At 39.4% G+C, this 18,059-nt stretch overlaps 1 protein-coding gene across 5 annotated transcripts in view; it reads right to left on the bottom strand.

Moving 5' to 3' along the window:
* LOC148013698 (S-adenosyl-L-methionine-dependent methyltransferases superfamily protein) overlaps positions 1 to 16,504 on the bottom strand; it is a 65,761-nt gene extending 49,257 nt beyond the window's left edge. For 2 of the 5 annotated variants that reach the window (XR_015688863.1, XM_087668047.1), the window contains exon 1: positions 16,278 to 16,494. Coding sequence is in view for 4 of the 5 variants with exons in the window: in XM_087668047.1 (XP_087524173.1) it covers positions 16,278 to 16,410 (133 nt within the window). In the remaining variant the exon portion in view is untranslated. Of the gene's footprint in view, positions 1 to 16,277 lie in introns of all 5 variants that reach the window. The other 3 variants (XM_087668049.1, XM_087668050.1, XM_087668048.1) reach the window with 3 other exon arrangements.
* Between the last annotated feature and the right edge of the window lie 1,555 nt (positions 16,505 to 18,059).

Below are 18,059 nucleotides of genomic sequence, written 5' to 3'. Positions count from 1 at the left end.
ACGATTATTTATGCAACACATTTTCAAGTATCATGGTATACCTGAGTTGATCATCAATGATCGAGACCCTCGGATGACGAGTCTATTCTGGAAGGGGTTGTTTGAAAATATGGGTACCACGCTGAAATTCTCATCCTCCTTTCATCCGCAGACAGATGGTTCGTCTGAGGAAGCAAATTCCACAGTGTTGGATCTTTTGAGGTGCTATGTTTCAGACCACAAGACACAATGGGAGCAATATTTGCCATTGGTTGAGTTTGCATACAATAATACGGTGCATAGTTCCACTGGCAAGGCTCCATTTGAGGTGGTTGAGGGTGGCAAGAAGATTCCACCTATTTTGCACACTAAGGATAAGATCTTTGAGACTAATAGCTTTGTGGAAAGCTTGGATGCAGCCTATGCAAAGATAAAGTATGCACTTCAGAGGTCACAGGACAAGCAAAAGCAGACAGTTGATCTCCATAGACGTGCTTTGCAGTTTGCAGAGGGCGATTATGTATTGTTGCGTTTGTTGAGACCTTTTCATGGTGATGTGCTAGAAGATGTATCTGCTGAAATTCAGCCAGAGGTTGAGGAACTAGATGAGATTTTGGTACCCGAGCAAATTTTGGCACATAAGAAAAGGAAGATCAGAGGTAAAGTTTCCAAAAGATATTTGGTGAAGTTTCAAAATTATTCGCCAATAGATGCAAAATGGATGGAAGAGGATGACTTGGCAGACCATCCTCAGTTGTTGCAACTTTATCTCGATGCCTTTCAGTTAGAGACAACTTTGGATTGGGCTTACTCAGGTTCAGCAGAGCGGGCATCCGAAGCATTGCTTGATGCTCAAGGGGAAGGTAGAACTTCCACTCCACCGGTTTTGGACAACTCTCGTATGTAGTGGATCTCGGATGTATTCAGCATGCATCCAAGGTACTGTGCTGACAGAATGTCTGCCATGAGGTCACTATTCGGTGTACTAGTTACTGTGAGATACATTTATATGAGTATGGTTGTCACCACGGCTCTGAGACTATACTTATGCATGAGTTTTTGGGCCAGTTTGGCATGAGTTTTTGCCTAAATTTTGAGATCAATTTCTGATTAGTTTCAGCTCAGTTTTTTATCAGTTTGAGAACCATTTAAGATCACTTTGGGATCAGTTTTGCATCAGCTTTTGCATCAGTTTCTAATCAGTTTTTTTTACCATCAGCTTGTGATCAATTTGGAGTCACATTTGCAACCATTTGTGATCAGTTCTCATATCAGTCCATGATCAGTTTATGATCAGGTCATGCTCGGTTTTTAATGGTTTACATCTGATTCCATGGACAGCCGCATGTAAACGAATGTCATTGAAAGTTTCAGCCATGATTTATGCTGAGAATATGCTTTACTGTGGTTTTGAAGTCAGAACAGTTGAGAAACATGAGTTATGGATGCATCCAATGGTTTCTAGCAATAGTTTTGGATTGTTTTCAGTTTTCTATTATGTTTTGCTGGCTGGAAATTTTCAATAAGTTTTGTGCATATGCAACGGTTTGACAACTGTGGCCAATGTTGTGGTGACTGTCATGCCAAATTGAAATTCCAGTGCAATATACTTTTGCTTTGGCCCAATGCAGTGCAATCGAGGACGATTGCAAGGTTTTCAAGGGGGAGGTCTGTCACGGGGACGTGAAATTTTGAGATGCTTTAATCTTGCTAGTACCATTTGATTAAGTTACTAATCAAATGTGCAAGGTTGTTTAGCACATGTGATGCACATGGCAGTTATTTCATGGGAATAGGCCAAGGACCCCGAGGATGCAGTGGGTGTTAAAGGCAAAAGTTGTGTTAAGTTATACCAATTGGGTTTTGGTGGTCAGTTGGTGCTAGGTTGGACCCTAGGACAATTGTTTGGCCATTAAGTGTTAGTGGTGACACTAGGGACTAGCATTAATTAATTAATTAATGCTAATCTAAGGGTCAACAGAGGTTGGAAACCACTCCAAGTTGCAAATGGCCTGGCCAATTTCATTACAGATGAGCATGTTCAATTTTGGGCAAGGTCAAAAGGACTAAAATTAATTTTCAAAATTAATTAATTCTGAAAATTTAATTTAATGGCTGAAAATGCATTAGGAAGACTGCCACTTGGCAAAACTTTCCCATGCAACTAGGGAGAAGGCTGTTGGAGGGTGGTGGAAGCAGAATGGCAACCATTCGGAGCTTGGTGGAGGAAGAGGAGGTGATCAAATTTGGCTCTGAGAGGCGATGACTGATCGCGCGCTGCGACAGGACAGGGGGCAACAGGTTTTCTCTTCCGCCTCAAGAGAGGCGGCGGCAAGAGAGGAGGACTTGCCAACCGAGCTAGTGTTTTACCCCCCTTTTAAAGTTGTTGGTGCCATCAAATTTGTCATCAGAGCTACGAATTTGAAGATACATTTCAGCTGATTTTCTCTCTTTCTATAGCATTCTCTCATCTCCTCCAGTCTATGCTCAAGTATTCTCAGCCATGGGTAGCACAGTACAACCAAATTTGGTGGACACCAGAGAGTTTACTGCTGTAAACCCTAAATTACAACAGTAATTAGGGTTTAGCAGCCACCTTGGGACCCGTGCCATCAATCAAAGGCATTGTACACTGAAATCGGCACCATAAATTCGTGGAATTTGATTTCAAATGCCAGCCCATCTATTGTGAATTTGAAGCAGCATTTGACCAATTGGGGTTCCATTAGAGCAAGTCCTAGGTGAAAATCAAGGCGCAATTTGCCCGAATGCTTTGCTGATTATTGGAACAGCAAGGGGCTTTTGAATCAGCCAAGGAGATTGTGAAATCTCGGCTTGTAATTTATCCATCAGCAATTGAAATTAAAGAAATACGGAAAGGGGCGCCAATTTTGGGGCCAATAGGGTGTCCACTGTCCAAGTTTATGAAGATAAAGTGAGCATTTCAATTTATGTTCATTTGCTAATTGTTGTAATTAAGTGCTTAATCAAGTTAAACCACCCTTTTCGAGAAGGAAGGTTGGTTTCAGTTTCTTTTTGTATATTGCCTTCTAACTCATTACAGCTTCACCATCATTTTCCTATGTGATGTCAAATATCATGATCATTGCTAGCAGTTACTTTTACTGTTTAGTCCTTTTTGACATTTGTCCTTTAAAATTTAGTTTAGACTTGAGTTTTTATATCACACGGATCATGTAAGTGGATAGATGCTCCTTTGAAATAAATTGATCTTCAAAGTTTATCCATATGGTTCCTCATTTATCATTTGCTCATTTTGTATTGATTATGCGACATGCTAATAAATACATTGAAAATTGATATTTTTTAAGCTTAAAATGTGCTTCTTTATGTACCTTGGTTTTGTCAAGAAGTGGAATGCAAAGCGAAGAAGAGGAGAGAGAAGTCTGCAATAGAGAGAAAAAAGAGTGCAGAAGAGAAAAAGAGAGTGATGAGGAGAGAGAAATACTAGAAATGGAAAGAGAAAGATGAGGAGGTGAGAAGCCATAGAAGCTATGAGCAAGGTAATGAGGCAAGAGACTGTAATGTATTAATGCTTCCAAAAGATGTGAAAAATTACATGTCTCTCTCTTTTGTACCTATGTCAGTGTGACATGGTATTACTATTATTTCTACACCAAACATCTATTGTTCCCAGCTTCTTACAATCCATCCCGTCCCAAAGGTTTTTACCCTCAAAAACAAACTTACAAAAGTTGGAAAAGGATGGATGAAACAAAGTACTACTCTGTTTTCAGCTATACAAGTAGAGAAATGAATGAAAGATTAAGACATATGGACTGAAATGAAAGAATGAAAGTAAGCCTCAGCTATAAACATAATCAAAAGTGCTTCTAAAGCATTTGGAGTCTTAAAGTCTTCAAATGATGGACTCAAAATGAAGTAGACAACTTGCTGTAAGAACAGATCCTATTGAACCAAATCTACCATAACTTTTGGTAGAAGTATCCAAACGAAGTGTGCCACATGTCAAAACGTAGCTCTTGAAGAGTACTTTAACCCTATGTAGGTGGCATAATTCTGAAAATTGGGCAGAATAAAAACTATTCTAAAACAGTCTACTGTCAAGACCCTATCTGCATCATAACTAGCTCCATAATCAGTATACTTTAGCCACCAATGTGTCCCATAGGCAAGGAAACTCATCTAGCATAGAATTAGGCCTCCAAAAAGCTTTCTCAAGTGGCAAACCTCTCCAATTAATCAAATATTCAATGATAGAGCAAGAGAGAAACTTCTCACACTGACCTACAACAACCTCAAGGATGTACTGAATAAGACCACCTTCATCAATAGGTGGCAGCTCATCAAGTGTATCAATAGGATCACCATTGAGCTGACTAACATGGAATACATTATGAATTTTAGTGGAAGAGGGTAGCTCCAATCTATATGCCAAGTCTCTAATGCGCTTCAAGATCCTATAGGGTCTATAAAATCTGTGAGCAGCTTACTAGATCCATCCTTCAAGGTAGAATACCGAGACTTGGGCACCTTCAACAAAACTAATTCTTCTTCTTGAAACTCTAAGGGTCACCTCTTCTTATTTACATACATCTTCATCTGGTCTTGGGCTTTCCTAAAATTCATCTCACAATGCTGAAGAAGGGTCTGCATTCTTTCCAATTCTTCTTTCCCATAAGGATTGATTCTTTCATTGAAAATGATTGTGGGTAATGACACCTTATAACCATGCATAGCCTCAAAGGGTGAAACTCCAATGCTAGTATCAATAGAGTTTTTGTAAGTAAACTCAGCCTAGTGTAACCAAGAATCCCATGAATTCTACACATCATAACAAAAATGGCGAAGATAAGTCTCCAACCACTTATTTACCCTTTCTATCTATCCATCAATTTGTGAATAATAGGCTATAGAGGGAGCCAATGTAGTGCCCATGGATGTGAATACCGCCTGCCAAAAGTTACTCATGAACTTTAAATCTCTATCATGAACAATCACCTGCAGTAATCCATGTAATCTAAAAATCTGCTCCATAAACTAACTGGCCACTTGAGAAGCAATAAATTGCATCTTAGTTGAAATGAAATGGGCTGCCTTGGTGAGTCTATCCACCACCACATATATATTATTCCATCTCTTTTTGGTCGTAGGCAAGCTAGTTATGAAGACCATGGTAAAATGCATCCATTTGCCCGTAGGAATAGGTAATGGCTGCAACAAACCACTTGACTTATGGGTGTTGTCCTTATTCTACTGACAAGACATGCACTTCATGACAAAATCTTTGGCATCTTTCCACAGTCCTTTCCAATAAAAGCTTTTACTGATCTTATCATAGGTTTTTAAAACTCCAAGGTATCCAGCTAAAGGCAAAGAATACAACTCCTCCATAATTTTCCGTATAAAAGTATAAGTAGAGGAAATAACAATCTTACCATTAACCAGATTAGACCATTTTTTTAAGCTGATAATGTGAGTTATCTTCCATGAGACATTGCTATAATTTCTGAAAAACATAGCTGAGCTCTTCATATCCAAAAGATGGGCTTCCTGTAATTCTTCAATCCCATCACTATATAGCTAAGTCACAGCTAGAACTTTACATGCCCACATACGAGAAAGAGAATCAGCCACTACATTGTCTTTGCCCCTCGTATAAGTAATCTCAAAATCACAATTTTACACTATAGCTACCCACCTACACTACTTAGGAGTAAGATTAGACTGAGTGAGAAAATACATTAGGATCCTGTGATCACTTTGAACTTTAAACTGGCTACCATATAAATAATGGTGCCATTTTTTTATCGCATGTAAAATAGCCAACATCTCTTGGTTGTAAACATTTATAGCCATTTCCTTATCTGTAAGCTTGCGACTTTCAAAGGCAATCACTCCATGCTCCTATAACAAAACAGCCCCTATGCCTCTACCACTAGCATCACACTAAATGGTAAACTCCTTTGAAAAATCCAGGCATACTAGAATAGGAGTTGAAATAAAGAGTTCCTTTAACTAGTTGAAGCTACTATCTACAAGTGCATCCCAAAAGAAAGCTTCCTTCTTCAACCTGTCAGTCAAAGGAGCTACAATAGCTACATAATGCTTGATGAATCAATCATAAAATGAAGATAGACCAACAAGCCCTCTAAGCGAAGTAGTGGTAGTAAGTATTGGCAAATCTTTAATACACTACACCTTCTTGGGGTCAACCTCGATCCCTTTTTCACTAATAATATGTCCCAAGTACTCCACTTTAGTCTGCATGAAAGAGCATTTCTTCTCCTTAGCAAAGAGTCTATGATGCCTCAATACATCAAAAACATTTCTCATATGTGATAAATGGTCCTAAAGGGTCTTGCCATAAATCAAAATGTCATCAAAGAAAACCAAGACAAACTGGAAGAGAAAGGCTGCAAGATCTTATTCCTTAAACTCTGGAAGGTAGCTAGAACATTAGTAAGTCCAAATAGTATCACTGGAAAATGATAGAGCCCTCGATCAGTCCTAAAAGCAGTCTTGATTTCATCACCCTCTTACATACAGATTTGATGATATCCTAACCTCGTCAATCTTCGTAAAGAATCTAGGCCCCCTTGAGTTCATCAAGCAAATCATCAATTCTGCATATTGGGTACATGTTCTTCATTATGATCTTGTTTAGATCTCTGTAATCAATATACATCCTAAAAGATCCATCTTTCTTTAAAACTAACAAGACCGGAGATGCATAAGGTGAAAACTTGGGTTCAATGAAAATCCCATTTCAAGAAGCTCCACGATTTGCTTCGCTACTTCCTCAGGCTCACACTTGGACAATTTATAAGGTAGCTTATTAATTGGCTTTGAGTTGGACTCCAAATCATTTGGGTGATCTACTCCTCTCTTGGGAGGCAATGAAGTAGGTACTTCAAACAAATCTCTATATTTCTCAAAAAGAGCTTTCAAAGCTGGATGATTTGCTGAATTTATGGACTGATCTTTAAGCTTTTTATTTAGGTGCAAAACAATGATCTGCAAGCATCTCTTGTACTCTTTTTTGAGTTGTTGCATGGTGATAAGCTGAAAATCTGATTTACTAGGAATTCCCTGTAAATGGATGAGCTGTCTATCAAGGATAAACTCCAAATACAAGCTATGAGAAATTCATAGTAATTTTGGCCAATGTTATTGGCCAATCACACCCGAGTACAATATCTATGGGTCCCCTTTTCAATGTTACTTTTACTTCATAATTTTCAGCCAATTGTAAAGAAACCTATGGGTATATTTGAGTGCTAATTTCTTCTTCACCATTGGCAACCTGATCTCTTATGGGCTATTGTAAGTCAGGGAAGACAATTCACCATGTCCATAATGGAATTATTCACAAAACTGTGTATACTACCACTATCTATCAAGATAAATACATCTTTTCCATAAATACTACCCTTCATACAAAGTGTATAGTCGGATCAAAATGAAAAGTGTCGGCAGGGTTATAAAAATATTCTTGCACAGCTTTCTCGTCAACATCCTCATTTTCAGAACTAGGTACAAATGCATCAACCTCATCAATGTCATCTTCAAAATCCTCCAAGACTAACATACTATGAACCTTGGCTTTTGCATTTTTATATACACACTTTGTGGCATTATCAGCTATATACTTTTCCTCACATTTGAAGCGTAAGTCTTTTTCCTTCCTTTCTTTGTAGAGATCCATAGGAATAGACTTTGGATTCATATTGACTAAAATAGATTTAGGCTTGTTTTTCCCTTGTTTGAAATCCACTCTTGAACTGTTTGTTGTCCTAAAATTGCTTTGACATCTTGAAGCATTGAATTATGGATAATTTGACACACTTAAGCTCCCACTTAGTATATGATTGCTGCCATAAACACATAGTTGTCAGGTACGAAATGTATGATACGGTACGGTACGATAAAACGCGGTACTAAATGGCACCTTATGATTTTATAAGATACAGTACGATATTAGTACGAAAAAAATTTAAGATAATTTTTTAAATAACAAAAACCATAAATCATTAAACCATAGATCATAGAATACATGTTTAAAGTGAAAATAGCCATTTCATTACAGAATAAGATGAATACATGGAGTGACCATCGCAGTCATATGGGCTGTGCAAAACATGCGATACAACTACAGTCTAGTATATCTGATACAAAAAAAAGAGACCTATGTCATATGAATCTATGATGAGGCATCACTATCATCATCATCAAAATCATCTAAGTGCTCATCAAGAGAGTCTGAAGATGACTCCTCGACATCCGATGATGAGACACACTCATACTCATCCTCACTGATGAGGTTACCATCATCATCAAAGGATGGCTCCCTAAGTAGTGGTTGTGTAGGCAAGGAGGGGATGTCATGATAAGGCACAGGATGTGAGCTACTAGAGCTCCGCCTTACATATGTCTACAAGCCGCTCAAACCACCCCTCCTCGATGATGGAGGGCGTCGAATGACCATGCCCCTGCTACCACCTACTCGAACTCCTTGCCAAGAAGCACACTGACTGCGAGTGTCACAAGTATCTGCTGCTATAAGCTCTCTATATAGCTCCGCAAAAATCTCCTCCTCCTTGTCCACCTCCTTGTGTACACTCGAAAGAGTGTCACCCATCAACTTGAATGTATCAACATTCACTTACACAATGCAATGATGCACGTAAGACTAATCATTGTAAATGCTAAAGACTAAATTGTAAAGTATAAACTTCAAAGTTCAAAGTTTAAAAGTTAAAACAACAAATTTTAAAATTTAAATGTTATGGTTGAGTGTTTAAACTTTACCTGCTTCGGACTACCCATACTCATCATAGCTCTCATCATGCATAAGTTAGTGCGACAAAAGACTAGCCGCTCTAACTGTCGTGTGCTAGCCGATTGCGAATCTTTGTGTGAATGAGAGAATAGGCACTCCAATTTCTCTCACATGCACCTGAAGAGCAATCTTGGGGAAAAACCCTCATGGCTAAGGACTGAAGGATCTCCAGTACGTATCCAAAGTTTTACCACCAAAATAAAGGCTTCACAAGTGACTCTCTCCTCCAACAAGTGGGAGAAGCAAAAGCCACATGTCCTCTCTGATCTGCGTAGCATTCTAGCTCCTCCAGCACTGCATTGTGGTCATCCACAAGGACTACACAAGTCAAATAAGCAAGCTGGTCCGAACGGAACTCTCAATCATCCATGACCGCCGGTAACTTGTAGACCGGATGTACTAATGCGGCAAAACCATGGATGGGCTTATGCATCCGCGCCCATCTCCTCTCTGCTATCTCTAAAACATGTGCACGTTGTCTCTATAATCACTCTACAAGCACGTGCCTCCACCAATGCCGCTCTAAAGAAGTGAACGAGAAGGCCCACGGTGGACCCCTCCAATCACTTATACGTAGCACCCTATAAAAGGGAGTCACGACAATGACAACGGCACGAACTTTTTGCCAAAACTGCTCATTAAGGCACAATTGTTGCATGGCTTTGGTCTCCTCTATCTCATGCTCATCCCACTCATTCCATAGAGTGGACACCACTGTCTGGCACAAGGCGGCAGACCACACCTCATAAAGGCACTCCAGCAATAACCACATGTAAGCAAAGTGAGTTTAAGAAGGCTTCTTCAACTCCAAGGTGCTATGCTCATGATACATCGCAAGCACCTTTACCTTTACCGTGAAGAATACGACAATTGATGTAGCTTTGCGGACCACCCTCTTCACCCACTTAAGCTTCCCAATGTCCTCCATGAGCAAGTCCAAACAATGACTTGCACATGGAGTCCACACAATCGTAGGGAACTCGGACTCAAGCAAACAGCCCATGCACCGACAATTCGATGCATTGTCAGTAACAACTTCCACCACATTTAAGGGGCCCACCTACAACCACAATTTATAAATTACAAGTATACTTATTACTTAATACTAACAATACTTGGAAATTGGAGATTAGAGAGAGAAAGAGTCTAGAGAGAGTTGAAACTTGAGCCTTGCAGCTTGGGAAAAAGGAGAGATAGATCATAGATACTAGAGAGAAATTAATTATTAGAATAGGGAGATTGATAGTTATGCATATGCCATTATCCATAAATCAAATTTCAATTATAAATCATGATATTATTATAATGAAAGAAAGTGAAACAAATTTAAAAGACAAATTGCAATGTATACCTCAATCATAGCTTGTCGAATGTGGGGGTAGATGAATCCACCTGTTGTTTTTCTCCCCCTCTTGCCAACATCTATGACCCACAAAAAGTAAGTGTCGAGTTGGACATGAGATGAGTATGTTGATGATGCCACATTTCTTTCAATCACTCCATCCGTCGGTGAGAATGGAGCAACCATATTTTATCCATTCAACCCGAATAGGATCAGGGGCTCTGTCAATCCTCTCCTTTCATCAATCTTTTTCATCCTCGTATCATTGTATGTAACACCGGTCCATCCTTCACATGGACCCACATTGGCAATAGCTTTTACCATTTTCTTCCATTGCTCTTGCTTTAGCACATTGAATGCGAAATTGCACTCAATCACCATGCATGCAATTTCAATGTCCGCGAGTCGTTGCCTTTCTCTAAGAAAGACAATCGATCCACGAACATGATCGAGAGCTTAAGAGAGAGAGGATTGTCTCTCTGATACCAAATGAGCCTCCACTCTGTCTTTTACCGGAGCCGGATGCGGATGTCGAACCCCCACCACCAACGGTAGAGGCCTCTCCCATATCGGTTGAAGATACACCCACATTGGATGCTTCCTCGTTAGTAGGCATAAGAGTTGATGCCAATAAGCCACTTCCTCCTCCTCTTGTGGATCCCCCTCTCATCTTGGCAAGAATCTCCTCGGCAATGTTTTGAGGGATCTTCTTGCATGGAGAAACTTGCCCCCTCCCCCCCCCCCCTTCTCGGTCTTGGAAAGATGTTGGAGAAACTTAGTTGCACCACTTGTATAGTGCTTTCCACAATACTTGCATATCCAATGGTGGAAGTTGGATTTCTTTGTGTCCCCCTCCACATGGATCGCATGCAAATTGAAGGCCTTGTGCTTCTCACGAGTCATGGTACCGATGCTTTAATAGAGTGCAAGAAAGAGGGGATAGGAGGTGAGATTCGAGAATGACAAATCACAAGTCCATTCAAGAATCAAGATCCAAGAGAGGGAGATGAGAATGGTAAGTGCTTGCTGAATTGGTATGAAAGCATGGAGGAGAGGAGCACCTTTTGTAGATGAGAGAAGGGTCCAAGTTCAAACAGTCAAAGAGGGGTCAACGGTCAAAGAGAGTGCTGCCAGCTAAAGGGAATCCAAAGAGACCTGGGGAGGGGAGTGCATGGCTGGAAAAGGGGGTGGAATGAGGTATCCAAGGCTTCCCACCCCCAAAAAGTGCCACACAGGCAAGCGGAGTAAAATCGGGGGCGCAGGAAACGTGTGATGCGGAACGCAGGATGCGCAGGCGACGTGACCTAAATAGGCGCAAAAAAACATACAAATTCGTACAGATATGTACCGTATGGTACCGTACGAATCTATGCGTACAACGTATCGAGGCCACTATGCATAAACATTATCAACTTGTCCATGTTTTAATACAATCCTTGGCTATCTATAACTATCTTGAAATAAAGATTCCCTTCTATACTTCCTTTCATAACATTCTACAAGCTCAATAGCTTTGAAAAGATTGGCAAGATTTTGCGCCATAACATCAACTAATAAAGAAACTTCTAAACAACGCATATACTTGTGGAGTTTAGCTTCATCACTAATACTCTCTACATGCATGTTAAGGTTGAGAAATTGCTTTGTATACTCCTATACACTTAGGTCTCTTTGCTCTAATCCATACCATCTCCTTGCCAATTTCTCTTTTTCAAGAGGAGAGACAAAGACCTCAGCCATAAGTATCTTGGATACATCCCAACTCTCTACAAGTATGTTCTTTTTCTTAATGTATCTCCACCAAGTATATTGCCCAAATCCCTCCAAATGCAAAGATGCAAAATGAATCTTCATATCATCAGTTCTAGAAAATATATCAAAGTAAAATTTCAATAATCCATTCCTCTGGATCGGATGGTGAAGATGATTGCCCATTGTACTTTGCCAAAATGGTTTTATCATTCAACTCTCTTTCATGAAAGGGTTGCTGTCCCAAAATAGATTGTTCATGGGTATTAGACATTGAACCTCCAAAATAATATGGTACTCTCCCAATAGGTGGCTGAAAACTAGTATCAAACCTTTCCATTGGTAGAGGACCTCTAAGAAGTTGGGAATTCGGTCCATAAGCTTGGAAATTAGCACCATTCAAACTGCCCAAATAGTCATCATGCATTTGTGAAATCTCACCTACTTCATATTGACTATTGGAAAAAACCTTTCGTCCAATGATACCATGACCTTGACCGTTTCGGTTAGATGGCTAAAGTGGGATTGAAGATTCACTTTTTGAATGAGCTTTCTCCTTAGCTTCCTTAGTTTCCATTTGCATTTGCATCCATTGGAAGAATTGAGCCATTATTTAAGCATTGGATTCTACTAATTTGTCAATTGAAGCCTTCATTTGGATAGTGGAATCCACCAACTTCTCAATGGAAGACTTCGTTTAATTCGTAGACAATACCATCTGCTCCACTCTAGATAACAACTCCATATGCCTTTGGGCATATTTATTCTCACGTTCACACATGGTATTATTGAGAGCACTAATCTCACCTTGCATTTGAGACTCTTCAGGGCCCTCTTGAGGTGTATTATCCAACATGAAATCTCCGATTTGTTGCGCATACCCATCTTGGGCCTCACTCTTTCCCTTATGACCTGCCATAGTAATGTAGTCCTGTAATACCCCCTGTTAAAAAATTGGCTATAACTTGAGCTAGGAAACTCCAATTTCAAAACTTTTTGATTTGAATTGAAGGCAACGATGCCCTCTTCAAGATAAGCTATAGCATATCATAACAAGTTTAGGACAGGAAATTCTGCAATTCAGTCTTTGAGGCTGAACTGTCTAGGCCGGCACCCTGTTTTAACTTGTAAGTACCTTGTTTCCACTTGTAAGTACAAAATGGTAGTACCTAATGGCTACCAAACCCTGTAAAAAGCTGGATAGGACCTGTGGGCACCCCATAGTATCTACACCTGTACTTCAGTAATGAAGATGGTACTAGAATGACTTGTATATATCCTACAGTGTCCTATAAATCCCCTATTTTGCCCTATTTTGATCTTGAAGATACTTGAGTCTTTGAAAGTGCTTCAATCTTCAATTCTCCACTTGTTATACTTCTGTAAGGAATAAAATGGTAGAACAGACTCCCTACACAGGCTCCGAATCACTGGGAGATGGGCAAAGTTCCCCGCGAGTCGATTAGTTGCACCCCTTCGGGATCTTTAATAGTGAGAGAATGTCACCTCTCTTTTGTCTCACTATCTCCCCCGGCATCCACCTTTTTTCTCAGTGCGAATATCAACATGGCAGTAGCATACTACTCTAATCAATCAGCATGATATGCATTACTAAAATTTCCATTCAGCTCTTTTCATGAAATGCAAGAGAATTGAAATTTGGCAAAATAAATGGGAAGAGGATCTTACCAAGCAATGACTCACTGCTAACTTACCCTTGTACAATGGGTTATGATATATTTTTCCATGAATGAATAATCATTAACAATTCAATGGGTTAGAGTAGGTAATCTTATTAATCAATGGACTTAATCAATTGGATTGAATGCAATATTGAAATTTCAATTAGAAGCTTTTAATTCATTGAGATTGGATCCAATACGCATCACATAAACATTGCATTCCATGAATGGGCTAATTTAAGCAATGATCGGCTAAAATTTGATAGAAATTATACAATTCTCCAATCTCTCAATCAATTGGATGAAGCTCAACAATTGGATGAATGAGAGATTTAAAATTAAAGAGGAATACCTTTTATATGTTTCATGAAGGCTTGATTGATCCCCAAACACTTGATGAAGCTTCAATTGCCCAATGTTGCTAAAATAATCTTCAATCCTTGTGTATTTAAGGCTTGAAAGCAATCTTGAAGCTTCCGATGCTAAAGATTAAAGCATTAAATCTGTTTCCTCCAAATTTTGACTCCGTAGAAGCTCTTAAGCTTCAATCGTTGACCATTCGTCCTCAATCCTTGCAATTTCTTCAAGAATCATTACTAAAATAAATCTCAAGCTGAAATGATGAAAAATCTTCAAGAAATTGAAGAGGAATGGAAACTTGAGCTGAAGCTTTCGTGACTATCCATGACTAGGGTTTCTCAAAAATGGGAGAAGAGGAGAATGCCAACTTTGCTAAGAATTTATTAAAGCTTCAGCTTGCCAGAGATCAATGACCAAGCCTCAAACCAAGTAACAACGCGAGGAATCAGCCAAAGAACAACTCGAAAATTATGCCACAATTATCAGGGCTATTTACACCAACAAACAGCTCAATTATGGTACAACTTGGTACTCCTCCTGATGAGAATGAAGAGTAGAGGAAGATTCAAGCATAAAATAGCTATAAAACTTCATGATTTGGGAGCTAGAAAAAAATGTCTACTGAAAAATCCATGAAAGCTTAATAAGAAATTGAGGAAAGAAGAAGGAGAAACCTCCCTTAAAAAGTAACCACAATTTATTTCCCTTCTAAGTCTAATTAACTTCCATTTGACCAAGTTACCTTTAAAATTGCATGAAAATTTAATAATAATCTATTGTTTTATCCTTCCACAACCATATCTATTCCAAAGATCACCAAATATAGTCTTCTTCCAACTATAGATGTCTTACAGGCCACTACTAGTCCTTGTCCATGTGTTGTATCTATAGTACTTATCTAAATTTTAATTTTATGATGAAAAATTGGGTTGAATATGAAGAAAAAATAGAATAAAATTTTATCAAAGACCAATACTCGGATACCACTTGTCAAGAAGTGAACTAAAGAGAGAGGAAGAGGAGAGAGAAGTCTACAGTAGGAAAAGAAAAAAAGTGCAGAAGAAAGAGAGTGACGAGGAGAGAGAAAGACTAGAAATGGAGAGAGAAAGACAGGAAGAGATGAGAAGCCATAGAAGTTGTAAGCAAGGTAATGAGGTAAGAGACTGTGATGTATTAATACTTTCAAAAGATGTAAAAATTTACATCTCTCCCTTTTACACCTATGTCAATGTGACATAATATTACTATTATTTCTACACTACACATCTATTCTTCCTAACTTCTTACAGGTTTTATTCATCCCCCATCCCCATCCTCGTTCCCCTCCATCTCCCCCGTTCCATGTTTCCATGCTTTATCAACATCACAACCCTCTAAACTTGAGTAAAATCAAAGAACAACAATTTCAAAGAAAAATTATATATCCCTTTGATTGCCTTTATCTCAAAAGAGCAAAAGCTTAGGCTTTGCTATAAATCAAAAACTAGCAAAATGGTTGTATAATAAATGTCTATAATTTAATCGCAATTAGTCAACTCCAAATAAAATTAAAAGGAAACATATAAACAACTAATGCACAAGAGCAAGGCACTAAAGCCACTAATCTTATATATCACTAAATGCACTAAAGGAAAAAAGGATCCATCCCCCTCCAATTACTAGCAAAATGGTTGTATAGCAAATGTCTATACTTTAATCACACTTAGTCAACTCTAGATAAAATTAAAAGAAAAACATATAAACAGCTAATGCACAAGAGCAAGGCACTAAAGGCACTAATCTTATGCATCACTACAAGCACTGAAGGAAAGAAGGATCCATCTCCCTCCAATGAAAGAGACAACTATCTTCCCCTTACAACCTTCCTCGATTACGATGCCGCAAACACCTTCCCACCCAAGAAAGACCCTTTCAGCTTCTTTTGATTATGATGTCAAGCAGCTGTCCTGTGCTAAAAGTTTCGAAAAATGCCAACTCCGTTGGTAAACTCCATAGACCTCTCGCAGGTCGCCTCAAAATCCCTGGTCCAGTTGAATAAGGATCCATCCATACCCTAGCAGGTAAGCGAGTGGTCCATCCATTCTTCAAGTCCACCCAGAGTGATATGGTCCTACCGTGGCAAGTCACATAACTCCAATGACTGACAAAATTTCATGGAAAGAGGGTTCCCACGACTCCCCGACGACAATACATCACAGCAATCCTATCTTCCAGTCCAATATTAGAAAGAAAGGTTTCCTGTTTACGACCATGTCGTTAGACCTCCATTGCCTACATCATACCTGCTTTTCTTTTCCAAATCCTTAGCCACATGATCTGGTAAGCTACAAAACGACCATACCTGACGAAAGACTGCACCTTGATGACGAGCGAGGGTGAAGTGTGACAACACGACGATTGGCCGGCATCCATGGAAGACTACAGCCCGCCTGGTCCGGTAATAAGCTCACGAAACGAGGAAGCGCCACGACCATGTCCAGACTTGTTCTTACTTGGATGGACACAGGACCACACTCGCCCAATCCCTCTCCCTCCCGCCCGATCCTTGTATCCGAGTGCTTCGTATGTTGGCCCAACCAGTCTTAGGCTAGTGCCACCACTAGGCTTGCAACATAAAGGTAGGGTAGAGGAGTAGTAAAATGACACCTAACTTGGCATACATCCTTTCATTCATAGATGCATTACTTTGCAAAGAAAATTGACCAAACGTTGTGGAAGATTGAAGCCATGGTTTAGGATTGCTTGAAAAGAAATCGATCCTTGAAGGGTCGTGGAGGGGAGCCTTTCCGAAATATATCAAAGGACCAAAAGTTTGACAAACCATAGCCATTCAGCCATAGTTTTTTCCACATAATGGGAACCATCAAATCAATAGCTTTATTGTGTCACTTCATTGGTCCCATGATGTTATATTATCAAGCCTTGGTGGTACTCAAAAAGTGACACCCAACTAGCACCTGGTTTTTAACTAATGACTTTACCCTAGTCATATTTATAGTTAATACGTAGGCAACAAAACCTACCACACATGTTAGCTTCACTTGTAGAACGCCTATAAAGTCTAGACTATGCTAGGCATAGCACCACCCTTAGTGTGCTTTTTGAGTGCCAAGGTAACATACAAGTCCTTTCAATCTTTCATAAAATTTTTCAAGTCATTGTAGAAACTGCAAATACTTACTATTTTATTGCAATATATAAATTCTTAATTCAAGTATTTCATGTTTATTCCTACATGCTTGATTGGTGCTTTTCTCTTTTTTTGTATAATGATGTTCTTTAAATATATGGCCGCTTCAAAGTTTGGTAACTATCATAATCTAAGGCCCAAATGAGATTGCAAGAAAAGTTTATACCATTGGCTCACGAGTTCAAATTCCTTTACTATCAAAACAATTTGGCTCACTCAAGCATTCTTTTCAAAAGTACATAAAGGATATAAGTTATCCAATATTTACATGCCACACTAATACAGTTACATGGTCTTAAATATAAATATTAGAAATTAGGTGGGAAGCACAACACCTCCCCATCCTTGAAGGTCGCTATTTAGAATTATTCCACTACAAGGATACGGAGGCATAGCAACAGTACTTTCTGATACAAAATACCAGCGTCACTATTTGCGTCGCAAATGCGACGCAAATAGCAACGGTGCTCAAATGAAAAAACATGGGCCGAAACCCGAGTGCGTTATTTTGCACAAACGAACGAAAGAGAGAGTGAAAGGAAGAGCGAACTCCATCTTGCATTTGAGAGGGAGAGGGAGAGAAAGAGAGAAAGAGGGATAATGAAAGCTTCTCGTCGCCGCCGTTTGCGAAGAAGAGGAGGAAGTGTACGGAGGACGAAGAGGAGCCGCCGTCGCGAAGAGGAGCCCCCGAATCCATCATCGAGCCTTTGCAGTGAGTGCATTGTTCCTTCTTGCTTTGTTTTTGTTTTTTCTCCTTTTCTTTTACTTGTTTTTGGTAAAAATCATGTGTATTGGGAGAGAAAGAGAGGAAGAGGAAGAGAGAAAAGGAAAGAAGAAACGAGAGAGAGGGGGAGAAAACATTAAACATAATAGGGAAAGAGAAAAAGAGGGAGAGGGAGGAAGGGAGAGAGAGAGAGAGAGAGAGAGAGAGGG

This window comes from Lygodium microphyllum, chromosome 26, assembly GCF_053477565.2.
Source record: "Lygodium microphyllum isolate KBCC chromosome 26, Lygodium_microphyllum_v1.1.10, whole genome shotgun sequence".
NCBI classification, from domain to species: Eukaryota; Viridiplantae; Streptophyta; class Polypodiopsida; order Schizaeales; family Lygodiaceae; genus Lygodium; species Lygodium microphyllum.
This window is presented reverse-complemented; position numbering and strand designations above follow the sequence as displayed.